Genomic DNA, 27,765 nt, shown 5'->3' with positions numbered 1-27,765 from the left:
AATGGTAGAAGAAACAGTTGCCACACAGACAAAAAAATAAATGTTGGGTTGCGGCTTGTAACAAGAAATGGCATGAGCTTGAAGACGGCCACTTTCTGAACATATGAGCTGTACCCACAGTAACATATGTGTACTTCTGTGCAGTAACGTGTTGTAAAAAGTACATATTAAAAACGGACATTTGTTTGTAACGTTCAGTGATAAACATGTATTGGATGCAAAAAGCCAAGGTTCAGTTACTGGTATCTGGCAACCATGCCACAACATCAAGGGTATTTTCTTCCTTCTGTTACATGGATGAGGAATATCTTGCTATTACTGCAAGTGAAAAGGGACTGTGTGAATATCGTACTAAGATGAGTTGTGCAGAATGTTGCTTGTTCTTGGCATTCATCTGTCTTGGGAGGCAATGGAGGAGTGCGTCTTCAGGGGTGAAGTCAAACTGTTGGGAGAGTTACAGCACCTGTTGTGGCTGTACAGACCAATATGAGAGACATGTTTTGTTGCAGCTGGGACAGATGAAGGCATCTGGTTGTGTTGTTGCAGATGCACCATGGCATTTCTTCTCTCTTTGCTCCTCCCAGCAGTCATTCCTACTCTGGTCACTGCTGGATACACAACCAGACTGACTGTCTTCAGGCACTATCGTCTGCAAGGTGCTAATGCTGCTAGCCTCCATGTGACACTTGCAGACATCTTTGTAACACAGAGTTACTGGTGCTTGAAGCCATTTCCCTGCAGAGCACATCCTTGGGGATCCTTCCATCTTCCATTCTGTGGACATGACCAAGCCAGCATAGACACTGCTGAGACAGAACATGCTGGGAATGTGGGCTTGGGAGAGCACATCCTTGTTTGAAACTCTGTCTTGCCTTGTGATGCCCAAAATCTTCCTGACACAGTGCATATGGAAGGCTTTTAGGCATCACTCCTGGTGGGTATAAGTTGCCCACAACTCACTTCCATACACCAGCATGCTCAACATGCAAGCCTGGTAGACCTTCGTCTTGATATTGGACGTTAGCCTCACATTCTCCCAAACTCCCTGGTGGTACACTTAGTTCAGGTCCACCCATGATTGGTCTCATACATACAATATGTGGATAAGTGTATCCAGCAGCAGCAGACATTGTGATTTTGCTACACACCTCAGAGCTTTTATCCCTTGTAGAGACAGATAAACCTCTTTTCTTTGGACTTGGTTGGCATCCATCTGTCTCGAGAGACAATTATTATGTTTTTATTCTGCCCTTCAATCATATTCCCTGCACATTTCACAACAGGAAAAAACAATTGACATTGAACAAAGCAAATGTAAGAACAGCATTTGAACATTTTATTCGAGTTTTGTCAACTGCTTTGTTCAACAAACTAACATTACTTTTTTAATATCTCTGCTTCTTGTCTTGGAATCCTCGGGGTAATGGATTAATTCCAGTTCATATTGTTAGTGTTTTCAGAAAGATAGAGAAAACCCACTCCATTTAACCTCTTCTGCTCTTCCTTTGGAACTTTCCTCTTGCTCCACTGTTTCTCCTTCTACCTGGGGCTCCAGCTTTCAATTTAAGCAGTGGCAGCAGACACAGACTGTGCAGAAACCTAATCTTCCTTATATCTCTCTGCCTTAAAAAAGCCATTTGTTTTCCTTACAGGTAGAAGCAACTGTGCACAGCTCCCAAATCATGAAAGGAAACTCACCAAAACCATACTTATGGCTTATCAGAATGATAATGAGAATAAACTACCTTTTATAATCTGAAAAAAATATTTAGTTAGATGGCAGCATATTGCTCTGTTGACTCTGGGACAGGATGCAGAGTTGGACCCCAGAAACCAAATCAATCGCAAGGGGTATATCTGTCCAGAAAATAGTTTGTCCAATATATCCTGCATAGCTCAGCTTGTGCGGAATTGATCAATGTTCTAACCCATCTAGGTGTTACACTTTCAGACCTCTCTCATTCAGTTCCTGCCATATGTTCCTGGGATCCTCAGACAGCTTCGGAAGACATCTGTGTATTTCTCCAATGAGGGTGAGAGAATCCTAGAAGGAGAGAAAGATTTGATGAGAGGTTTTCCTTCGGACAAAAGCTTCTTGCCATTACTTTTTTTAATGTGGTAATGCTCACTACAGCTGTAATTCCCTTGCGTATACCTTAATTCCAGAGTATGGAAGAACAAATGAAATTCTATTCATCTTTGCAGCATAATGACTAGGAAACTAAGCTATGAATCCAGAAGTTTCTGGTTTGAATCTTGTCTCTATCACAGGGATGGGGAACATGTGGCCCTCCAGATGTTTCTGGACTACAACTCCCATCATCTCTGACCACTGAGCCATGCTGGCTGGAGCTGTTGGGAGTTGAAGTCAAATAACTCCTAGAGGGTAACAGGTTCACCATCCCTGCTCTTCCATGAGCTCACTAGGTGAGCTCTCAACTTCAGTGCCCATCCCATCTGCAACATGGGACCAAGGCTCCCAAGAAGGGCCGCCACAAGCCCCATGAAGGGAACCCCTTCAAGTGTTGTCCTGAAACCCCTAGACCAAAAGAGACATGGACTGAATTAAAGACTGCTTGACCTTCTAGCTGAGAACTGGGAGGGAGGCACCCAGGGCAGGGACTGGGAGAGACATCAGTAGCAGCCACCCAGTGAGGACATCCAGGCCTGTATGTGGCTGACATTTAGCCTCTTCAACAGCAAGAAGGTTCAGTTGCTGAATGGCATTTGCTGGAATGCTGGAGAAGAGCAGCAGTGGGGATTTACAAACTTTGCTCTGCTGTAGTGACTTCTGTATCACCATCTATTTTAATTATTTGAATATATACTGTAAGTTGCCTTGAGAACTTTGGTTAGTAGGCGGGGCATAAATACTCCTAAACAAATAAATAAACAAACCAATAAAACTGACTTAACAGGGCTGCCTCAAATACAGCAACTAGATAATGTATACAAAATGCTTTGAGTACTGAAAGTATTTTATAATATTACTATCATGTAACATTCATGTACCATGAATAATTCATGTACTGTTCATGTGTCATGAATAAGATACCAGACACAACATTCAGCACAATGAGTTCTATTGAACACCCACTCTTCCATTAAATGTATGACTGCTATTCCCTACCCCGAGCACTCTGGATATATTGTGAAAGCAATATAAAACTGATTAAGCAAATACAGGTTATTATCCAGGACAGTGACATACATTTTGAGCATCAGCAAGAAAACACAGCGGGGAAATGCATGAGCAAATGAAGTTTATATCAACAAAATCCCTGTACCAAGGAGACAGCAAGGCTTAGTGGAAGAGAACATGCAGAGGGTCCCAGGTCCAAACCCTGGTGCCTTCCATTAAAGGTTATTCTCAGTAACAGGGCTAGAAAATCCCCTCTGCCTAGAACCTGGAAGTACTGCTGTTAGTATGAGGACAGAAACAGGCTCAAGTAGACAGACTTGGTGCATGCCAGGTTCATTTGTTCATAGACTGTGCCCATAGTAACCGTAATTGAGTTCTTCTTGTGTTCTCCATTTATATCTTACAGAATGCTACTGCACTGATTGCAGTAGAATTTTCAGTGGGATGGTTGTGCTGGGGAAATGGTTAAAGACTCCCTTCCCTGCGCTTCTGATAATGATTTCCCCCATCTGCAACTGGGGCTTAGGGAAAAAAAGAAATGGAAATAAAAGCAATGCTATTTGGAAATAGAACAGTTAAATCAGTTCCCAAACGGGGGCTTGGACCACAGAGAAGGAAATGGCTGGAGCATCCCAGGAAATGTCTAGAGAAGTCTTCTCTAACCTGGTGCCCTTCAGCTATTTTGGGCTACAACTACAACTAGTCTCCTGCTCAGCTGTCCTGGCTCGGCTGATGAGAGCTGCAGTCCTGGAGGGCACCACATTCAGGAAGGCTGCCCTAAAGCTATCAATACAGGCTAGAATTCGTAAGTAAAGTAAAGTAAAGTAAAGGTAAAGGGACCCCTGACCATTAGGTCCAGTCGTGACTGACTCTGGGGTTGCGGTGCTCATCTCACTTTATTGGCCAAGGGAGCTGGCATACAGCTTCCGGGTCATGTGGCCAGCATGACTAAGCCGCTTCTGGCAAACCAGAGCAGCGCACGGAAATGCCAATTACCTTCCTGCCGGAGTGGTACCTATTTATCTACTTGCACTTTGATGTGCTTTTGAACTGCTAGGTGGGCAGGAGCAGGGACCGAGCAGCGGGAGCTCACCCCGTCGCAGGGATTCGAACAGCCGACCTTCTGATTGGTAAGTTCTAGGCTCTGTGGTTTAACCCACAGCGCCAGCTGCGTCCCTCATAGAATTGGTAAGTACAGCAAATTGGGAATTTGCACATGGGGAATTTGCACAACCATTTCACCGAGATAAAAAAACAAGAAAGCCAGTTTTTCTGAGTCCTGAACAAAACTTGCAAGCTGAACAGAGAGGAAACAAGGGGGATGTTTTGTTCATGAAGTTTGTGCAGTAAAGTAAAGTGTCAATCTTCCACATGCTGCAAAAGAGCAAAACAGAAAGAGAGAGCAACTGCATGCAACTGACAGGAACAAGGACCACCTAACAAGAATTAAACAGGAAAGCTTTGCAAACTGGAAGGGAGCTGCTTTCTTTTTATTCTGCTTTGTCTGCCACTAACAAAAGGTTTGCATGGACACCTGGGGCAATCCAAAGTTTTGTAAATAAGTATACCCATAGAATCACAGAGTTGTAGAGTTGGGAGGCACCTGAGGACCATCTAGTTAAACCCCCTGCGATACAGGAATCTAATTCATCTATATTTATTTGTTAGGCTGTTAAAATGCCTCTCTCTCCACCTAAATCCTGACTTACTTTGGTATACATGTACTCTTCCAACTTCTCTTTAAGTAAAACCTCTTCCATCAAGGCCTTCCATCGTTGGAGAAATGCATCATCAGCCAGCTCTGCCCTTTTCTTGGTGCAATGGGCACATTGTGAAGGTTGATGCATTTCAGTGTCTGCTACCTGAGAGCAAAGTAAGAAATAGCTATTAAAATCATTAAAATACTGTCTATGTCTAACTTTTATACATGCCATGCTCTCCAAGGCAATGCAAACTACTTAATGAAAAAACTTTCCCCGCAGAATGAGATCAATAACCAAGTCCAAGTTACTTTTTAAATTTACATTTGCTTTCCCCCCATGTAATACCCCGTGCAGTCAGACTATCTCTGTTTCACTTAAGGCTGGTCTTATTCTTTTGAAGCTATTGTATTTTAATGGCTGGTATGTACCCATCTTTTCCTGTAGTAAGCAAACATGCCCAAAACTTTTGGCCACCGAAAGGTATCAAAAAGACTAACTTTTTTTAACAAGGGATCCACTGTAAAGAAATCGTGAAACACTTATCAAGTTTCTGATCCTACACATACTTGTTTGGGAATAACACAGTTTATACTTACCTATGAGCAGGCAGTGTTAGGACTGCGCTGTAAAGTGCCCTGAGAATGAGGCAGAAGAATTAAAGCCTTTTTTTTTGCAGGGCAAGAAACCGTTGGAAAACTGGAGGACAGATTGCTGCACAGTTCAAGTATATATTCCCACTTATGTGGCTTGTGAGGTTAAATGTTATAAGTCATGCATTAATGTGGGTTCACTACTGGACCAAGAATAAGCAATTTAGGCTTATTTTACCAAAGTCCTCCATATGAACACATAAGACCTACACATAAGATTCCTGCATAAGACAACCACATATCAAATACCACAGAGCTGTTAATGCTTATTTACTGGGTAACACTGTGTTTTACACATCTCATCTATCCCACCACATCCCTGTGAAAAGGAGGGCTCTTTGAAGAACAGAGGATGTGGCCAGAAGACAGAACATCCTTCAAGGGCATCCCTGAAACTCATAACTGCATTTGGCTTCCCAATCACACAGAGAATTGGGCTTGGGTTTTGCTGATCTGGGTACAAGTCCTCTTTTAAGGACACATTCTTATAGTGCTTTTGGGGCATTTAACCTTTCATACAAAATTGAATGAGCAAGACTTGGAATGAGCGATTTTTGCACTACCATCACCATCTTTTTGGAATCATGACATCACAGAGTACCCCTGCCCATACTCAAGAGTAGTCTGAAACAAAAAAGGCACTAAAGAAGAACTTGAGTTAATTAAATTAATCACAACACAAATTTGCTTTGCCTCATTTTTAAAAAACAAACTCCCAATACCATGAATGTTAAAAAACTGTAAGAGAGCTGAGTTGCACTAATGTAAACATTAATGTGTTTTGTGAGATCATGTGATGGTAAACAAAAATAGTTTGGTTCAAATATGGATTGCATTAGTAATGCAAGGAAAAAACAAGCCCAACCTCATGTTTTAGTTTCAGTGTTACAAAAAGAACTTTGTCATTTAATGACAATAATATACATAAAAGGATCAGTACCAGTCAAGTCTCAACATCTGTATTAGCAAAGATAATCAACATTTGCCAGGAACATTCCCTGGAACCAAAAACAGATCCATTCCTTCTTTCGGTACCTGTTTCAGTATCTCCTTGATATTTTTCAGACGGAGTCTGTTCAGTAGTTGATCAGGGACTGTGCAATTCAAATCAAATGTCAACGGCTTCTCTGAAGTGAATCCATGCCTCTGTTCATTATGCTTGCTCCTCTTCAATGGCATTGGGCTTGGCATATGATGGAGCTGATTTATTTTGATGGCACAAAAGGATTGTAGAGCGCTCAGTTCTTCCTCAGATACCTCAATAATTTCTGTCAATATTGCACCAGCAAAAAAAATACATACATATAAATATGACTACTTGAAGAGGCAGGAAAAGACTCCTCCAACTCCCATCTGTGCAACCTGTCATCAGGAATTAGTATTCCCAAAACTCGGAGTGTACAATACGCTCTATGCAGACTGCAAGCCTCTCCATGAAAACAACTGAAAATAAAAAGCCCTAGAACAAAGGGGAAAGCATGTGTTTCAAAAGAATAATTAGATGCTTGATATTACAGCAGAATTTGTGGTAATTAAAAGAAAATGGAAATGTGGTAAATAAAAGTGACACAAGAATTACCCTCAATGCAGACATTAATGAAAACAGTTTCAGATAATTGCTTAATTTGACTCCTTTTAAATCAGAAATTACAATGTGCATGAGGAAAATACATGAAAAAATATTCAGAAAATAATTCTAGGCAGCTATTAGGCTCTAATCCAACAGATTATGTGTTAAACAGCTGGGGCTTTGGATGCATATAAATAATAACCAAAACAGCTCATCCGTGCATGACAGATGAGAGAGGGCTTCTTTCTCCCCTTCCTGAACAGACCACCAGTGGGATGCGGACTTTTGCAAGAGGGCCACATGCTCACAGCCCTAGCTATGCTCAGCTGGGGACCTGTAGCTCCACAGGTACACTGCTGACAAGTTTGGCAGTCCAAGCCCTGGGTGCAGGGTTTACCTGCCTCTATTTATGAGAATGGTATACCTTATTCGAACTGGGTATCTGTTCTGAAATACAGGAAAACTTTTTTTTAATAACAAACTTTAATACCTTATCCTCAATGTTTTTAGAGGGTAGCTGCAAGAAGCTCCTATAGAAAGCAGATGGTTTCTTTGTAATAAAGAAGAGGTGGAGTAGTGCCTCATGCTTTGTTTATATGTAGTCACTGTATTTTTTAATGGTGGGCAAAATAATCTCTAGGATGATTTTAAGAGTCTCTGTTGATTGTTTGGCGGGGGTGGTGGTCCTCTAATTATTGTTGTTGCTGTTTTACAAAGCAAGTTGCAAAATTTCTAAACACTGCAATTTCTCTTAGAAGGTTGTAATTGCTTTCTGATTTCTTTTTATCTTATTAAGATCCTATGTATGTTAGATTCTTTAAAATTTTATTTTCATTGGTCAACCTTAAATAAATTATATTCATATACAATGCTAGTGCTTTTCTGGTTTGTTTGTTTGTTTTTAAATGAGGGGTTGGACTAGATGACCCTCAGGGTCCCTTCCAACTCTACAGTTCTATGAAAATACTGGTTTCACCTGTCATTTATTTCGCAGACTTTTTACAAAGTTTGTAAAAAAAAAAGAAACCAAAACTCTCCAACACTCTTTTTTATCTGCAACAACTGTGGAAAAGGCAAAAAAGAACTCCACAATCTCAGCAGAAGAATGCAAATAATATCTATTAACTACTGAACTGCAAACCCTGTCTAACAGATACTTAAAGCATCAAACTACAAAATTCAACTGCATCCCAGATATTGTTGTTGTTGTTTAGTCGTTTAGTCGTGTCCAACTCTTCGTGACCCCATGGACCAGAGCACGCCAGGCACTTCTGTCTTCCACCGCTGCAATTGCAAGCTGCAGAGACTATTTTATGCATACAGGCAGCCCCCATTTACGCACATTCAATATGGGGGCAGAGTGGGGTGTTTGCAGCCTTTTTCAATGGGTTTCGATTATATATTATTTCACCAGCGCATGGTGCCTTCGAAAGTAACCTCTGTGTAAACGGCTACCTGTATTTTCAAGGAAGATAAATCTGCAGAAACGGTTTCCCCTCCCTTCCCAGTGAACAGCTGGTGCCAGGAGAGGACCCAGAGGGTCATTTGAAAAATGGAATTAAAAAGAAAGCTATAGACCTTATCCAAGTAATGATCTGGTACAAGACCACTGAATTGAATGGGATTTACAAATAAGCCAGCCTATGTTGATTGTATTTCACATTCCTTGTACAGTGGTATCTCGGGTTAACTTTGCTTCAGGATGAGAACAGAAATCGTGATCCGGCGGCACAGCAGCAGCAGGAGGCCCTATTAGCTAAAGTGGTGCTTCAGGTTAAGAACAGTTTCAGGTTAAGAACAGACAGACCTCTGGAACAAATTAAGTACTTAACCCAAGGTACCACTATAATTTATGCCAAGAGCCACAGAAAGCCATGTTGGCCCAATAGAAATATATATATAAAACCCACAGAAGGGCAATACCTTGATAATGACCAACCAAACTATAACAAATTATCTATCATTGGATTTAAACTAAATATACATAAACAGGGGAACAGAGGAAAATGTGTTGCTGGCAATCACAACATGCCCAAACTCAAAGTTTGTAACAGATATTGCAAAACACCTTGAAAATATTAAAGGGATTTCTCAGCAGGGTTTCTGGACATTTGTTCGTTCAGGGAACCTCAATGGGTAATTTCAAGCACACTGCTATCTAGGGCATTTCATAAGTAAACATTTGAGTCATCTTTCACAGTATCACTCAAAGGCTGGATTAATTTTTTTATTTTGCAGCATTACCTGAAAAGGGATACTTCAAACGTACAAATTGCTATGTCAATCAATCAATCAATCAATCAATCAATCAATCAATCATTATTACGGTCCAGAGACCCAACAAATGGTTACAAAGCAATACACAATTCAGACAGCCTACCTCCACCTTAAACAAACATTTTGTTCATACTTAGAGATAGGTATCATTGGTTCATGCAACCACCGATAAAAACTTCGCCATTGCTAATGTTCTAGCGTTTGTCCGGTCTTCCAATAGGAACCTGACATAGTGAGCCTCTGATTTTCCCGGGAAAGGTTCCAGCAAGGGGAGTATCAGTTCAACCCTGGCTTGCTCGTATTTCGAACAGTGCAGCAAAATATGTTGTATAGAATCGATGTCTTGGGCACACGAGCAAAGTCTATCCTGGTAGAGAACACCTCTCAACCTGCCATCCAACACTGCAGAAGGAAATACGTTTCGTCTGGCTTTGGTGAATAACCTTTGATAATTAGGTACTGTCAAGTTTCTAATGTAAGGTGTTAACTTAAAGACATGCCCATATTGTACTCCTACTGCCAATGGAGTACAGTGGGTTACATACGCTTCAGGTTACAGACGCTTCAGGTTACGGACTCCGCTAATCCAGAAATAGTACCTCGGGTTAAGAACTTTGCTTCAGGATGAGAACAGAAATCGTGCTCTAGCAGCATGGCAGAGCAGGAGGCCCCATTAGCTAAAGTGGTGCTTCAGGTTAAGAACAGTATCAGGTTAAGAACAGACCTCCGGAATGAATTAAGTACTTAACCCGAGGTACCACTGTACAGACAGCGTGTGATCGAGATCGCAAGTCACTGTATGTATTATCCCATAATCTTTGCTATGTTTTCCTGGGCTTAGTGAGTAGGCCTTAATTATCCTGCAGCTAATCTTCAATTATGCATAAAAACGATTAAGAAGCTGTCCCTACCAATTCCAAGTGGATAAAACAAATTGTAAGAGGCTCTTGTGGCTGTAGATTCCAGCATTTATTAAAACCCAGGGATGCATTTTGGGGCTTTAGAATATAAAAGCATATGCAGTTATTTTACTGTTCTGTCTTCAAAGGGGCATTCGCAAGATGCTACTGGTGTGACTATATTGGTTGATCCAAACATAACACAATTTAATAGAGTTTTTGCTAGATGATCAGAAAGCCAAGTCAAGGAACCTATGCTAACACTTTTGAAGGCAGAATTCTGTAGGCTGGTGCTTGTTGTCAAAGCTTTCTATAGAGGCTTTAACAGTTAAAATCAAGATTTATGTACCCATAAATATGGGGTTGCCATATTTCAAAAAGTGAAAATCTGGACACAGCACAAAATTGTTTAGCTTTCTTTTTGGATGGGCAAAGTCATTTTTAGTTTTGCCCAAAGCTGTTGAACTTTTCCTGCAAAATCTCAAAGGGGGGGGGGGTGAGCTTTTTTTTGGTTTGGTTTTGATGAAATTCGCCAAAATCTACACTTCCAACATGGACTCCCTTATGTCCAGATGTTCCTGGACATTTTAGCAATTTCCACCCAGATGCTGTTTATGAGGGCTGAATACCAGCTATAACCAGGAAATTCCGGACATATGGCAACCCTAATAAATATACAATAAGCCACTGGAAATATGTTCACCACCAACAAGACACATTCCATGCAGCTAGTTCCAGTCAATCATCTAGCACAGGGGTGTGGAACTGGATTTCGATTTTTATCTCCTCAATCCTCTGTGAGGCTGCAAGACTGGTGACTGGGAACGGCTGCCGGGACCATATAATACCAGTCCAAAAAGATCTAGATTGGCTCCCAGTACATTTCCGAGCACAATTCAAAGTGTTGGTGCTGAACTTTAAAGCCTTGAATGGCGTCTCCACCCCCATAGATAGTTCAGCCCAGACACTGAGGTCCAGCTCCAAAGACCTTCTGACGGTTCTCTCTCTGTGAGAAGTCAAGTTACAGGGAACCAGGCAAAGGGCCTTCTCAGCAGTGGCTCCAGCCCTGTGGAATGTAAACAACTATCTGACTTTTAGAAGATATCTGAAGGCAGCCCTGTATGGGGAAGTTTTTAATGTTTGATGTTTTGCTGTGTTTGATGCCTTAATTTGATGGAAGCCACCTATAGTGGCTGGGGCAACCCAATCAGATGGGTAGCATATTAATTATTATTATTTTATTATTATTATTATTATTATCAGGTTTAGCAGTTGGATGGAGTACAATGATGACATGTGAGCAGAGGCGTAGGTAGGGGTGTGTGGGAGCAGGGCACACTGGGCACCACAGTGTGGGGGGTGGCACTTACCATGGGGCCTGCCTGAGCCACTAGTCTCTTCTGGGAGTGATGCAGTGGCTTGGGCGCCTGCAGGCTGTGCACTGCCCGAAACAGCAGCATGGGGCTTGTGTCCGCCCACACGCACCGCCCTAGGTAACCGAGCTACTAGCTACAACACTGCATGTGAGCTGTTTTTTGCCCATGCAAACCCACTTTGGCCCAGCCATGTCCTTACCTGCCCTACCTTAAGTAATATATGATGTCAAGTGAAAGGCCAGCAGGCATGGCTTGGCCAGAGGCTCCCCACCCTTGACCTACCAGCTGCATTTGCATCAACTTATTCACTTGAATCATTGCTTCAAATGCACACACTTAAACTTGGGAAGCACCCAAATGCTATGACGAAATAAAAATGCAAAAACTTCCAAGAATGAAAACAGCTAAAATGGTCACACTGTATCTCACAAAGGCCTCCTCACAAAGCAGCTGAGGTAAAGGCCAAAAGACCAAAAAGCCAATAAGGGCAAGACAGGCATGCACTGTGTGTGCATATGTTCCAACTTCATTCCCTGGCAATTCCAATTAATTTTTTAAAGCATCTCTGGTTGTTGGACATTTGCCTGAGACCTCTGAGTAAACAATTTCTATGACTGTAACTTGCTTTAATCTGTTTTTACATCTTTGTATGCCACCTTTGCACAGTTCAAACCAAGCTCAAGACATGAAAAAATACGTAACTACAACATAACAAAAATAGTTAAACAATACCTAAAATATTTGAAAATACACAACCAACCTGAACAATTTCCAAATAAATCACAGTATCTAATATAAACATACAAAAAACTCACAGTGACACCTCCCCCCAACAAAAACCACTAAACAATATCCCACCCCAAAAGCCTCAGCTTTTGTCAGTCAGGGCCCCTACCTCCCAGGCCAGATGGAGGAGGCTTGCAAGGCAGGGAGCAGGTCTTCCAGAACTCACTCCAACATGGTTTTTACTAGTGTGTTGTAATGTACCCTAGAACCTTAGGGTGAAGGACAGATTAGGAATAATGGTGGTGGAGGTGAGTCACAATCTACTGGGCAGATTCACTCCCTCCCCCTTGCCCAAAAGACACCAGGCCCACAAATTATTTCAAAGAACTGAAGCTGGGGAATTTGAAAAGCAGAAAGAGGATGCTTATCAGGGGAAAGAAGGAAGTCCCTGCAAGCTTCTTTGAGTTGCAGTGGTGGCCTCACTTAGAAATGATGTTCAAATCCTTTGCAGGGAAGAAGAAGAAGACTGGAAGTGAGTACAGACTGTCCAACAGTCAAATGGACTACATGAATGAATGAATGAATGATTGAATGATTTATTGATTTACAAGTCACATCTAAAAATTGACTCACTGTTAATTGGTTCAATGGCAGGTTTAGCTAGCCGAGTGCTAGCTTTGTTTTCTTTCAGGAGACTGATCCATTTTCTAGTTAAAAATTCTCTTACAACTGCAGATTCCAAAACTTCTGATTTTTGATCTGGGGGGGGAAAGGCAATGTATGTAGGAGGACAGTGTTGGAACAGAGTAAAACATGCACACACACACAAAGGAGGAATAAACAGGCCTTCACACGGGGCAACTTTTCTGTAAAGTACATGCCCTGGAAATCACAGGAATCAAAGAAGGAAAGCCACCTGACATAGAACCAGGTGCAGGTCCAGTTTAGCCCCCACACTTCTTATATTCATATTCATTCCATGCACAATAGATGTTACGCTCAATTAAATGTACACAGGATGAACAGTAGGGCTGCAATCCTATGCTCTCCTTAAATTGAGTGCTGGTGAACTCATTAGGGCTAATCTTCTGCGTAAATATACTTTAGATGGCATGTCATCCACTTTTCACATTAATGCTTATATAGAACAGCTACCACCTCTTGCCATGCCCACCCTTCCCTGCTGCTGCAACACATGGGCATGCAGCCACTGTTAGCCTGGGCTGAATGGTCTGGCTGTACAACATGAACTAAGAGCAGGCTTGTATGAGGAAAATGTGTGTAGAGCCTTCCACACTGTTTTGCTCAAGTAGTTATCACTGGTGTGAAAGGATGGCACAAGTACAGAACCTGAAATGGGTGCAGGATTCCTCAGCTTTTCCTGTATTAGTTGCCTCCTACATCTCTGCCTTTCTCTTACATTAGCAAAGAGCTTTGTCTGTCCACAATTGTCACCCTAGCAAAGGGAAGTTAGTGGTCACCTGCACTTACTCAGGTGAACCCAAGACATATGGAAGATGGAAGGTCTTCCTACCGTCACCACCACTAAACATCTACACTTCCTCCTTGGTGCATAATGCTTCCTGTACAGTATTGCTAAGTGTCTTCAGCAAAAATAACATTCTGACCTGGTAAACCAGTATTCTGAGTGTTCTGCTGTGAACACTGCAAATGACGTTTCCCTTTCTCTGTCTTCCACCCTTCTGCTTTCCTTTGCATTTTTGCTGATCTAAGTCTCCTCCCACTAATCATAGGATTGAATGAAGAACTGATAAAAATGCATAGGGAACCTAACACACCTTCATCATTTTGACTTGATGATTGCCATATGCTTTCAGACAGATCCAACACAGCACGGCATTCTGACTCCTCTCCAGAGTAATAAGATTCAAATGGGTCATTTTCATATTGTCTGTAGGTTTCCTCCTCTCCTTCACTGAAAGACGTAAATGTATCCTCTGAATAGTCTGGGATGGAGCTGCTGCAATGCCTCCTCAGGTCCATCTGCTCTGATGCATGCGTCCCAGAGTTGTCTGCCCAGCTAGTTACAAGGATGTTCAACTAAAAATAATCAATGCAAAATTAATTATAGATGTAATACTAGGGAGCTAATAGGGAGCTAATAGAAAAATATCACTCTGTACACTGTCAGCACAACGGTCAACAATGAACTCTGAATATTAGTCTGAAATGCAGCAATACCACCAGTGATTAATTGCACAACCCCCACATTTATGAATAAAATGCAAGAGGATAACCATGTTAGCCTGTTGTAGCAAAAAGTAAAATAATAAGTGGCATCTTAGAGACTAATGGCTGCATCCAAATTCACACTCAAAGCAGAACCATTGAAATTAATGGATCTGTTAGTCACATTCATTAATTTTAATGGTTTTACTCCCAGTATGACTAACACTGGGTACAAATGCTGTGTGTACCTGGGAATAAGGCTAACTGAACTACAATCTATTTATTGTGACCTAAAAGTTTTTGAGGATTACTAGTACACAAAAGCTTGTGCCCCAATGCAGTCAGTATTTGTTTTATGAAATGTTATACTCCAATTTCTCTTAAAGCAAGGCTTAATGTAGCTTATTAAAAAAGCACCTAACACATGTGAATAACCACCCTCCCCTCCAAAAAAAAAAAAAAAAAAAAAGAGCACAAAAAAGGAACAGAAGGAGTAAAATTACAGTGGTACCTCGGGTTATAGACGCTTCAGGTTACAGACGCTTCAGGTTACAGACTCTGCTAACTCAGAAATAGTACCTCGGGTTAAGAACTTTGCCTCAGGATGCGAACAGAAATCACATGTTGGCGGCGCGGCGACAGCGGGAGGCCCCATTAGCTAAAGTGGTACCTCAGGTTAAGAACAGTTTCAGGTTAAGAACGGACCTCTGGAACAAATTAAGTTCTTAACCCGAGGTACCACTGTACTGGGCATTGAAAGCACAGGTAAAAAGAAGTTTGCCTGATACTGAAAAGACAGTACATAATCATGACACCAGACAAATTTGCTTGGCACTGAATTTCACAACTAGGGCACCAAGGCCATTTGGTTCTTACAGAATATGACAGTAATTCAGGTATCCCAGTCTCAAGCCATTTAGGTTCAATAATTTTGAATCAAAAACAATATGGCAGCCAATGTATATCCTAAGAACTTGTGAAATACATTTTAGATGTATACTCTGCTCTACAAAAACATTATCAAGGCAGCTTACAATAAAATCTTTAAAACATGCTACAACAATTAATGCATTAAAATAAGCAAAACACAAAACTCTATTAAAGCAGCACCCCATAAATAAACCATAAAAGTGAATAGGTTGAAAAGCTTTAAAGCCTGTGAAAATTAAGAGCCTCTGCCTAGTATTAGGAAGATATCAGAGTGAGTGACAATAGCGTGAGTCTTTTGGGTGAGAAATTGCTGCATGTTCCTTGTCAGAAATTGAAATCACACATGCGAATACAAGTGATATTCACTATCATTGTTTTTTTACTCTGCAAACTTTACATAAATACTTAGATAAAACTTTTAATTAAAAGACACAGTAACCCTGGAACATCAATAGGGAATTGCCTGTCCACACTAGACAGGCTAATGCTGCAAGTATTATTATTTTTATAAAAAAAATTAATGGTCACAGATAAGGTCTGGAAATACATGGATGAGTAACAGAGAAGCATATAATAAAAGGTTTCGTATCACTTGAACATATTTTCAAGTGACGGAGCACTCAGAGCAGTTTCCCACCCCTAGTTTTAAAAAAGATGTATTGCTTAATACAGTGGTACCTCGGTTTACGAACTTAATCGGTTCCAGAAGTCCGTTCTTAAACCAAAACCGTTCTTAAACCGAGGCACACTTTTCCTAATGAGGCCTCCCATCGCCGGTGCCCTTCCACCGTTCGGATTCCGTTCTTAGACCAAGGTAAAGTTCTCAAACCAAGACACTGTTTCCGGTATTGCAGAGTTTGTAAACCAAATCTTTCTTAAACCGGACTGTCCTTAAACCAAGGTACCACTGTACTTATAAATCCTACAAGCCCAGAAAAATTGGCAGGTACTTTAGATTCTATTTTGTTAAGCTTTTTTTCTTTACAGAGACAGACCAGTATCAAAAGAAAAGAAAAAATCCACCACCACAAGCAAAACAATTAACTCTAGCAGGGAAATACAATTCATTTTTCTGTAACTAAGATAAAACTGCCTCTAGTACACACTGGCATGATAAAAATTACATATTCTATAAGAAATATTTGCACACTGATAGCCTAATTTTAAAAGCAAAAACCTTCATACATAAAGAAGTAACCCTCTAAAAGAATTGAGAAGATAAGGTCCCATATTTTTTTAACAAGCACAAATGCATTTTACTTCAATGATGCTATCAGGACTATCATGTATCCAGAAGGTACACTGGATAAATGCTCTTTTATTTTATTTAAGCACCCAAGCATAGTTTAGCAGCACAGCAGAAATTACCTTCTGTCCATGTTTAAAAAGGACCAACTTGGCATGTTCCTGACAACTTCAGGCAAGTTTATAGTCGGGAACAAATTAGAATACTTGGGTGACTTCAGCCGGCAATCTAAATTCAGGCTATGGCAACAAAGGGCCAGGTGAGATCCTGACAGCACATCCTGATGCTTCTTCATTCAGAAGCAAATTCTGTTGTGGTCAGTGAAGCTTATTCCCTAGTGTATTCAGGATTACATATTGTTTTGCCTGGGAATAAGGACTAAGATCAACAGCTTCACAGACCACACATTTAAGAGAAATCGTATATATCAGGAACACCATAGAAAAAGCCTGCAAACACCACAACTGCTCCCTCCAATCCTCCTTGCTCAAACTCCAACTCTCGACAAGTTTCAAAGGTACTGGTGCAAGGGCTCTCAAGATTGCGCGTGCAAAGGATTGCTAGGCACTTTCTCTTGTTTTGTTTTGTTTTTTTGCTGTTTTCTCGCTCTTTTGGGGTGCCACTTCTGGGTTCGTGGTGATGCGTGCATGCACAGTGCCTTTAACACACATAAATGGGTAGTTGCCTGTACAGAGCTGTTTTTAACTGAATACAGTGGTACCTCAGGTTAACCACTTAATTCATTCCGGAGGTCCGTTCTTAACCTGAAACTGTTCTTAACCTGAGGTACCACTTTAGCTAATGGTGTCTCCCGCTGCCGCTGCACCGCTGCTGCATGATTTCTGTTCTCATCCTGAAACAAAGTTATTAACCCGAGGTACTATTTCTGGGTTAGTGGAGTCTGTAACCTGAAGCGTCTGTAACCTGAAGTGTATGTAACCTGAGGTACCACTGTACAAAGCATTCTGAACCTTTCAAATACGTGATCGTGATAACTATTACTATTCACCACTCATTTCGCATTGGACCTATGAGAAAAGGGCCACATAGTTCAGAGGAAGAGCTCTGCATTGCAAAAGGTCTCAGGTTCAAAACGCAGCATCTCCAGGAAGAGACCCTTGCTTGAAACCCCGGGGGGTGGGGTGACCACTGCTAGTTGATGAACTGTAGAGTGTAGATAATACCGAGGTAGATGGGCCAACTCTGCACGAGGCAGCACTCCTATGTTTACAACACCCCTGTAAGGTAGACCAGTATTAATAAAAGCAGCCACAGCCGATAAAAGCTGGGCAGCTGATTGCCAGGTTAAGCAGCTGCTACATCCTAGCACAGCGACGCAGAGCTAATTGATAACTCTGAAAAAAGGGGGAGCGTTCGTGACTAAATCTTCTCTTCTTAAATGCAGGAGGGGGGGGGAGACACCATAAGAAGGAGGGAGTAGGCGTTTTGGGCCTCCTTTTCCAAAGACGAGGAAACGCCAGAGATAGACTGGCTACATGCATTTGTTTTCAAACCCCCCCCCCCCCGCGAGCCTCTCACCTAAATGCAGCTTGGCTTTGAATCAAAGCCCAGCCCGCCTCGCTCCCTGTCGAAGGCCGCTCGCTGCAGTTGCCATGGCTCCCGCGAGGCAGCAGCGGGTGTCACGCTCTTAACTTCCCTCCCGCTCACGTTGCCGTCGCTCTCGGGTTCTGCTTCGAGTGGTTGGTTTGCATCTAGGTCTGATGTTTCCTTCCACCCGCATTCAGCGCGATCGTCCTTTGCAGGTTTTGGGGTTGCCAAGCAAGACACAATTTCACCTGCCCTAGCCAGAATCCCACCACAAATAATTTGGAGCGATGTCGTGTGTGTGTGGCGGCGGCGAGACATTTATGTAATGTAATAGGAATATTTAAATAATTTAAGCAGGCGGTCTGCACAAGTCCATAGGGACTTTTATTAGAAGGGGTTTCCACACACACCCCAGCCCCGCAAAGAGTTTCCAGGGGGATGGCGGGACCAATCAGGACGTGCTCAAGGGGGGTGGGTTGCGTTTTTAGGTTCATTTTACTAAGCCATAGCTGTCAACTTTTCTCTCGCGAGGAATTCTATTCGGAATAAAGGAATTTCCCTTTAAAAAGGGGGAAAGTTGACGGCTATGATGGTAGCTTCATTCACTGAAGAAAGGTCCTTTTCTGCTTATGGCGCAGAGGCAAGCAGATCACGGTGCTAGAGGTTTTTTTCAAACAAAATTGGGCAACATCTGTAAGTGTCTTTCAGTTTCCATCAGCAATCTTAAGGGAACCAACAGCTGTGGCCTTTTTTCAAAAGGAGAAATGCTATATTGCTTTGAACTAGAGGCGGGAAAGCTGGCTCTGAAAATGAAGTTAGGATATTTTTCAGACATTGCCACCTCTCTCATTTCACAAATGGAATCAAAGGCGCTCTTGTATGCTTGTGTATGAGGTTGCTTCTAGTCCACAAAAGCCCAGCGCAAAGTCATGCCGGTCTCCTGAGAGCCACGCAGAGCTGCCTGCAGTCCTGGGCTTCGCGCAGCTCTGCGCAACGCTAGGGAGCCCGGCGCGAAGTTGCGCCGGTCTCCCGAGGGTTGCGCAGAGCTGCCTGCATTCTGAAGCCTGGGGCGCACTGAAGAGCGCGCCCGGGCTTTCCGCAGCTCTCCGCAAGCCTGGGGAGACCGGCGCGACTTCCCGCCGGGCTCCCTAGGCTTGCGGATAGCAGGCTGTTCTTGGGGCTGGGGTCGGGGGAAGCTCGAGCTTCCCCGCGCCAGCCCCGTGCCTGGGGGGGGGGATTTTTTTCTTTATTCCCCCCCCCAAAAAAACTAGGTGCGTCCTATGGGGCGAAAAATACGGTAGATTGGATTTACTTACTGTATATAGAGTACAGTGGTATCTCGGGTTACATACGCTTCAGGTTACATACGCTTCAGGTTACATACGCTTCAGGTTACATACGTTTCAGGTTACAGACTCCGCTAACCCAGAAATAGTACCTCGGGTTAAGAACTTTGCTTCAGGATGAGAACAGAAATCGTGGAGCGGCGGCGCAGCAGCAGCAGCAGGAGGCCCCATTAGCTAAAGTGGTGCTTCAGGTTAAGAACAGTTTCAGGTTAAGAATGGACTTCCAGAACGAATTAAGTACTTAACCCGAGCTACCACTGTAAATAGATGCAGATCGAATGGCTGCTAGAGGCACAGAAAGAAGAGCCAGTTAAAAGTTGGCAATGCTTCTTTGTCACTTCAGTCCTGCAAGGCGTGACATGCATGGAAACTGTCTTATACAATTGGTCCATCTAGCTCAATATTGTCTACACTGACTGGCAGCAGCTCTCCAGGATTTCAAAAAGGGAATTTCTTCTTGCCCTACCTGGAGCTGATAGGAACTGAAGCCAAATCTTCTGTATGCAAGCCATTTGCTCTTCCACAGAACTATGGCTCTTTCTCATGCACAGGAATCTGCCTTTTTTGAAGTCAGACCATTGGTGCATCTAGCTCAGTTTTGTCTTGATTGACTGGCAGTGACTCTCTAGAGTTTCAGGTACGAGTCTTTCCCAGCCCTACCTGGAAGTGCCATTGAGAATTGAACTGGGCCCCTTCCTGCAGGCTTGCAAAGCTTGCTATGAGCCCAGATGTCTCCTTCCGTGCTTTCAGTCTGTGGATTTCCAACCCAGGCCTTTTCATTGTCTTTCTGCAGATCACATCACTGCCAACAATGCCCCCTGTTCCTGTCATAATTTATATTTTGAAGAGCATCATTCTTGGAAGTAAACAGTTGTTTTTTCCCCTAGAACCTGAAGGTCCTAATAGATAGTCCAGCCTAGTTGTGTCATGGGATATTAAGATTCGTCAGTGTTAGTATTCTCAAGCTGTTTCTATACAGAGTGTTAGTGCTGTAGTGCTGTTAAGAGACTCTGACAAGCTCTTGTAGAAGTGCATTTAATTGTATGTTAAGTGATTTTTTAAAAAATCAGCTCTATGTCTAACTAGTGGCAAACACTCTAATTTTCACACTGTTGTTAACAATGTGCCCATCATTACTACGTGTGTGTGTGTGTGTGTGTGTGTGTGTGGAGAGAGAGAGAGAGGGAACTTGTACTCTTCAAGCACCCCTTTTGGGGTGCAATACACTATGTGCAGGGTTGGTTATACCATTAGATGGAGTGAGGGTGCTGCCTCAGGTGGCAGATTCTGGTGTGGCGGCAGCAGCAGCAGCAGCCCTGCCCCTCTTCCCTCTTGGGTCCCATATGTTAGCCTCTTGCCCATAGGTTCAATGGGCAATGCTGACTTCAGCATTAAAGTCAGGTTTACTAACTAGTCGGGTGAAAAATCTGTACATCAAACTGAGATTTGCTATAGGGAGCAAAATGTTTTGAGGCTGTACCTGACTCTGTGCACAGAGAAGCATTTCATACAATGAGAACTAGACAATCAAAGTACAAAACTTTACCCCCCGCCCCCAGAAATAGATAAAGGCCATTCACTTGTACAGTAGAAGTGCTCACTCAGGGACACGCATGCTCATGGGGAACCCAGCAATGAAGAACTAAGTCCTATCTTTTATTTTACAGCATTTTATAATAACAAGGTTTGCGATGACACTAACATTTTTTCCCTGAGGAGAGACTGTTCTTTTCTAAATTAAACATTCTTCATTCTTACCACTCACAACTGGTTTATTTTGTGGACAGTAAAGGCAGCAAAGGCTGGTAGCTTCTGAGAAAATTAAAGATACAGTACCATTGTCGTTGACATAGAAAGAACGTCTGTCACAAAACATATATAACATATTAACATGTGAAGTTTTAACGGCAGATAAACATACATAAATTAACAAAAGCAGATAGAAATCAGCAAAGCTAAGTCCTACTTAGAGAAGACCCATTGAAATTAATGGCCATGATGACCAACTTAGGTCCATTCATTTCAATAGGTCTACAGCCTTACTATAGGGTTAACACTGGATACAGCCCATTGCCTCTTACTGGTGTTGTGAGTGCTTGCATAGCGGGGTCTTGTGTCCTGTTTTATAGTGTGCAGTCTTCTGTTTGAAGTTACAGTCCAAAGAAAAGAAGGGGTGGGGGAGGAGGACTTGAAGCTGTCCACCTCCAGTTAGCACCTGGGCAGCAGTCCGAGGGGGTACACAGATCACCTGGACCCAGTGCTCTCCATGGTGGTTTGATGCAGTGTCTTTCCATTGCAGAAGGAACACTGGTTAGAGTGTTCAACTAGAACCTGGGAGACCAGGGTTCAAATCCCCACTCAGCCATGAAGCTCACTAGGTGACCGTGAGCCAGTCACTCAATCTGAGTCTGACCTACCTCACAGGTTGTTGTGAGGATAAAATGCAGAGGAGAAGAACCGTGTACACCACCTTCAGCTCCTTGAAGGTAGAGTGCAGTTCAAGGGGTGTGGGGCACCTGGGCGCTGAATTCTGGGGGGCACCAGGTGCCCACTGCTGAAGCCACCTAAGCTCTTAACTATCTACCTGTTATGAAATAATAAATAATTTTGATCAAGCTAGAAAAACAAAATACATATATACCTAGGTATTACCAAAATGTATACCTACTGTTTCACTAAAGGACTTTCGACTTTGTGGCTCATTTACCAAAGACGCACCACACCAGCAGCAGCAACTGTCATTCACAACGGCGGCGCTTCAGACTCAATGACGACGTTGTCATTCTCAATGGCGCCGTGCACACAAAATTAACTCTTGCATCAAAATATTATGTTACATGTTTTATTGAGCTGTGCTGCTATGTGGCAGCAGGGTCAGCGGCACCTTTGACACAACTGATGTTTCTCCTAAATAGGAGCCTAAACAGTACTTATAAGTTTCAGTGTGGTGGTGTTGTATACTTAAGTATAAGTGTAATGTAAATAAATGAGCAAATAAAAAAGTTTGTTTCTTTTTCCTCCCTTCTTTCGTAAACAAGAGATAAGGCGTAAGCGTGGTGTCTGACATAAACATAATAAAAGTTAATTTGGGGGCTAAACTAAATTTGGAGGCACTGGGCGAATCTTTGCACCCCTGTGGTGCATATGCTAAAGATGGCCCGGATAGGGTGGGATATAAATGTAATAAGTAATTGCATCAGTACCAGCTGCCTGTCACCCTGGGTGTAAAGAAACAAAGTGTAAGGTAAACCAGACTCTCTCTCACACATGTCAGTGCTGTATCCAGTTGGGAAAGGTTTATGATTGAATAGCCGCCACTCTTTCATATGGAGGGGGGCAGTTTAAGGGGGACACTCAAAGACACTTGCACCTGCATCTTGTGGTCTCAGTGTTTAAAGTGAGAATCTCCCCCATCTGTCAATTATAGCCTATACTACGGACTTTGCACCATAAACCTTCCAAGTCTCCAATACTCTTTTAATAAGGCAGCTAATCCTATAAAGTTGGGGTGCAGAACCTCCAGCCTGAGCCCAAATGCAGCTCTCTCTGTTTTTATTTTCTTATCTTGGGATTCTCCCTTGGCTACATCTTTTTTCTACGTCATCAGCCCCACTAACCTTGCTCCCCTCCCTCCTTCAGTGCTTTTGCCTGCCTGGAACGTGCCCTTCAACTGTGATAATACTTCTTGCTTCTCTGGATGCAGATATGTGCATGGTACTAAAGAAACCTTCTAACTTTTGCATAGTTTAAATAGAGTTTCCTGCACTAAGTATGGGTAACAGTAATTTCTCTGCCTCTTTTGCCTCCTGCTTCACCCACCACAGACATGGCCCCCATGGTGGTGGTGGTCCTTGGGCTGATTCCCCCCCCCCCCATTGTTTATGAAGTCTCTCTGTACCTTTCTACTGCTAGGGAAGTGGTAACCCATATCAATATTTTAAAGAGCATCAATAGTGTGAGTTTAGGGGGGGGTATAGGATGCATGCCCGAGACCCTTCTAATTCCTAGATCTAACAAAGGTTAAAATCTAATGGAGGATTCAGTTGTAGCAAGGCTAGCTTCTTGGTGGTGGCCCTCTAGCATGAGTTGTTAAGGAAGTGGCTCTGGGTGCCTCCCCCCTCTCAACTGGCTGTTAGTTAGAAGGGCAAAAACCAGAGCTAAGGTGTTTATGAACTATAAGCAGAAGGCAGAAGTTGGAAGCCTGTCAGGGAAAGTCTTGCTTGATTTCTGTTGGAATCTAAGGCTGTGGCTAAGGGAGAAGCAAGACTTTATTGGGGTGATAATGCTGCGAGCTCCTCTATCCTATGCTCAGGTTGTAAAAAGGTAAAGGTAAAGGGGCCCCTGACCATTAGGTCCAGTCGTGGCCGACTCTGGGGTTGCGGCGCTCATCTCGCTCTATAGGCCGAGGGAGCCAGCGTTTGTCTGCATACAGCTTCCGGGTCATGTGGCCAGCATGACTAACCTGCTTCTGGCGAACCAGAGCAGCGCACAAAAACGCCGTTTACCTTCCCACTGAAGTGGTACCTATTTATCTACTTGCACTGAGGTGCTTTTGAACTGCTAGGTGAGGGTATTTGAACCGCCAACCTTCTGATCGGCAAGTTCTAGGTTCTGTGGTTTAACCCACAGCGCCACCCACATCCCTCAGGTTGTATATATGTATAAATAAATCATATATCCTAAACAAACCACAGGCTCTGCTATCCCTCATTCCAAGGAAAACAGAATGCTGTGTAAGCACGTGTAACCCCTGGAATATCAAACCACTTGAAGATTATGGTGGTGTGCAACAATACAGTTCAAAAGCTCCTTTAAAGGAATAGTACAGTCATACCTCGGGTTGAAGTAGCTTCAGGATAAGTACTTTTGGGTTGGGTGCTGCGGCGACCCGGAAGTAACGGAGCACGTTACTTCTGGGTTTCGTTGCTTGCGCATGTGCAGATGGTCAAAATGACACCACGCGCGTGCACGGAAGCGGCAAATCGCGACCCGCGCAGACGCACGAACGCAGGTTGCGTTTGCTTCTGTATGCGAACGGGGCTCCAGAACGGATCGCATTCGCATCCAGAAGTACAAGTGTAATGGATATACTATTGAAACTGAAATTACACTTAGCCACCATTTATCATGTAATAGCAGAATATTGCATTTAAAATTACTTGAGATATGCATCCTTTGGAAGGACTGCTGCCTTTTTTTTATTTCAATAAAATGGCTTCAATTTCCATTTATCCACATCTTCAGCTGGGAAACAGTCTTCAATCCAGTTGTTCTGCGTCTGCCCCTGATGGACCAGAAATCGTGCATACAAATTAAATGTTACTAGTGTGAGTTGGTTAAGATTTTAATGAAACTGCGGAGTAAAGATTAATAGTCAAATGTAGGGATCTCAACCAATTAAGGATTTTCAGTTGATTCATTATCAGGCTTTTATCTGCCAGCAGCCCTAACCATGGCATAACTATGGTGTCAGTTGTAGGGCAGCTAAAGTTGTGGCTAAGCCAAAATGAGATTTGCAGGCGTGACTGATCAGCTGCTTGGCCACACATGCAAATCTTCCCAAGCATGACAATCCATGGATTGTCAATGCAAGAAAAACTACTTTACCTGATATCAAGTGATTGACAGGTGGGCAACCCCCAACACCTGTAAAACATGTCCCACAGACTGTGGGGAAGGTAAGGATGCTAGGACCTAGGATTCACAGGCCATTCACCACTGGTTTCACATAAAGAGGAAACGCACCCTGTATCATCAGTGGTTCCCTGTGGCTGCATGTTGCAAGTAAATATTGGTAAGCTACAACGCTGTGCACGCTGACCTAGAAATAAGCCCCACTGACCTTGCTTGTTGTGCATAGGATTGCACCAGAAGGCTAGCAGGCTTCAGGGGAAGCTTGCTTGCTCTTATCTTATCCTATGGTCTAGGGTACTAGGAGTCCCCAGGACACAATTTCTAATACCATTTCCTGCTAATCAGTGGCAATGGCCCTGATTTAGGAGCCTCAGTACAACTGCAGTAAAGTACGTCATGAAGAAAATAGGGAGAAGTTCACCGATTCAGGGAAGCGTTTTTCTTAATTCTTAATTGCAAACTCACAGCACCATGTTGTCATGAAACTGAAGTTTATTCTTTGACACCAGTTGCCCAATGAAATTTTGCAGAGGCAATTATAGTTGAGCTTCACAGAGGTTAAGGGACCTTCCCAAAATTCACACTCTAGAACAAGTGTAGTGCAGGGCCTGAGCTCCTCTGTTGTGACATGAAACAGAGAAACGCCACTTCTTCATCCCTGAATTCATTATCCGGTAATGAGAATACGTATATTACGGATGCAGCCTCCCCACTGCCAGTCTCCTTTAAATTGGTTATATTATCAGGCAAGTAGAACAACAGGTTCATAGGGTTCACAAATCCAGCAGCTGAATTAAAGGCTTCCACTTAAAGCCTATGGACTCCCTCTCGTGATGTAATAAGTTTGCTTATTAACATTTCTGATGCGTAATTATGTGCCTTTCAATCATGTTGCTGGTCTGCATATCCAGCTAAAGAAATGTGGAGGCAGGGAGATAGAGAGACAAGCAGCAGGGAGCTAATACTGAATTTGGTACATGTGTTAAGCAACAAACTGCTCAAGGGATTCATCTGTTTATGTGTGACAGGGAGCTTTCTGAGAATATTTAAATAACTATGGGTGACGCTCAATGGCCATTCACGTGTAGGAAGTGTTACTACTCTCTCAGGGTACTTGAGGTGCGGTGGGGGGTGGGGACTGGACATCTCTGGAGTAGCACTGTGCCAAACCTTCAATTTCTCACAAGTTTTCTTCCCTTGCAAAAGAGTTTGGCATTTCACCGCTCCTCACCTCATTTACATAGTGCTTTTGAATTTCTTTAGCATTTCTGTACCTTTGCAGGGTTGAGCTTCCCATATCATTGCAAAACTGCTGTGGGCAGTGGGTTTTTTAAAATTTCCATTAAATGTTTTTCCAGTGAACTGCAGATTCTTGATCTGAAAAAGCCTTATGGGAGAAGTTGCCTTTATGATGTCTTCTCCTGTTTTAATTAAAGGGGGTGGGGGGGAATTGGCTATCAAGCACGTAAGATTGGTGTACCCACGGATTTTGTTTTTAAAGGAAGTTCTTCCTTTCACCTTTTATTCCTCTTAAATTTCAACGCTGATTTATTTAAAAGTAAAAATACTTCCCTTAAAATAAAATAAAACCGAACAGTTGCCAGGCACACAGTAAGCAGCCTCTCCACCTTCATGTGCTTTCAGGATACCTAGATACCTAGATGAAGATGGTTTGGAGCTCTGAAGTTAGTTCTGCCAGGGCACTGGAGGTGATGCTGGACACAGGAAGGAGGAACCAGATATCAGATCTCGCTGCCCAACACCAGAGCTCTGTCTCTGACACTGAAGAGCAACATCCACCCAGGAGCTACAGGGCTGCACCCTCATTTGCTATTTTAATTTGGGTATCGTGCTAATTCTGTTATAGGCTTATTTCTCTAAATTGGTTCAGTGGCTTATTTTGTTATTGCTTTGTTTTCAGTTACATTAAGGTAAAGGTAAAGGGACCCCTGACCATTAGGTCCAATCGTGACTGACTCTGGGGTTGCGGCGCTCATCTCGCTTTATTGGCCGAGGGAGCCAGCGTACAGCTTCCGGGTCATGTGGCCAGCATGACTAAGCCGCTTCTGGCGAACCAGAGCAGCGCACGGAAACACCGTTTACCTTCCCGTCGGAACGGTACCTATTTATCTACTTGCACTTTGACGTGCTTTCGAACTGCTAGGTTGGCAGGAGCAGGGACCGAGCAACGGGAGCTCACCCCGTCGTGGGGATTCGAACCGCTGACCTTCTGGTCTGCAGTCCTAGGCTGTGTGGTTTAACCCACAGCACCACCCCTGTCCCTTCAGTTACATTATAATGGGCTAAATAATAATACAAAGAGCAGTGTATATTTTAAATAAATAATTAAGGGTAATAAACCTACTTCTAAGATCAATGAGAAAAGGATCCCTGTTTTTGTATTATTCAAGTGCAGGCAAAAAAAAAAAAAATTGTAATGAATCCCACTCAGGCCAAATACAAATAAATTAAAATAATAATTCACAGAAAAAATTGACAGAAGGCGATGAGCCAGTAAAGCAGAGGCT

The 27,765-nt window shown here is 42.8% G+C and overlaps 1 protein-coding gene across 3 annotated transcripts; it reads right to left on the bottom strand.

Annotated features, from left to right (window-relative positions):
- Nucleotides 1–1,313: 1,313 nt before the first annotated feature.
- On the bottom strand, nt 1,314–18,393 carry LOC308468037 (uncharacterized protein C8orf48). Of its 3 annotated transcripts, XR_013981409.1 has the most exons (7): nt 18,249–18,393; nt 14,143–14,404; nt 12,977–13,102; nt 6,531–6,763; nt 4,852–5,004; nt 1,816–2,044; nt 1,314–1,745 (listed from the first exon to the last, which is right to left on the bottom strand). XR_013981409.1 is itself a non-coding variant. In XM_080989972.1 (6 exons), the coding sequence occupies exons 2-6, from the start codon at nt 14,345–14,347 to the stop codon at nt 1,940–1,942; spliced, it is 822 nt and encodes a 273-aa protein (XP_080846098.1). In that variant the 5' UTR covers nt 14,348–14,404; nt 18,249–18,393; the 3' UTR covers nt 1,314–1,939. The 3 variants fall into 3 exon arrangements, 2 of the variants coding, with proteins under 2 accessions (XP_080846098.1, XP_080846099.1); XM_080989972.1 differs by having other exon boundaries at nt 1,314–2,044; XM_080989973.1 differs by lacking the exon at nt 18,249–18,393 and adding an exon at nt 17,738–17,926 and having other exon boundaries at nt 1,314–2,044.
- Between the last annotated feature and the right edge of the window lie 9,372 nt (nt 18,394–27,765).

The sequence above is a fragment of the Podarcis pityusensis genome (genome assembly GCF_964106645.2).
Source record: "Podarcis pityusensis genome assembly, chromosome: Z".
Classification (NCBI taxonomy): Eukaryota; Metazoa; Chordata; class Lepidosauria; order Squamata; family Lacertidae; genus Podarcis; species Podarcis pityusensis.
Note: the sequence above shows the minus strand (reverse complement) of the source record. Positions and strands in the feature narration are given on the sequence as shown.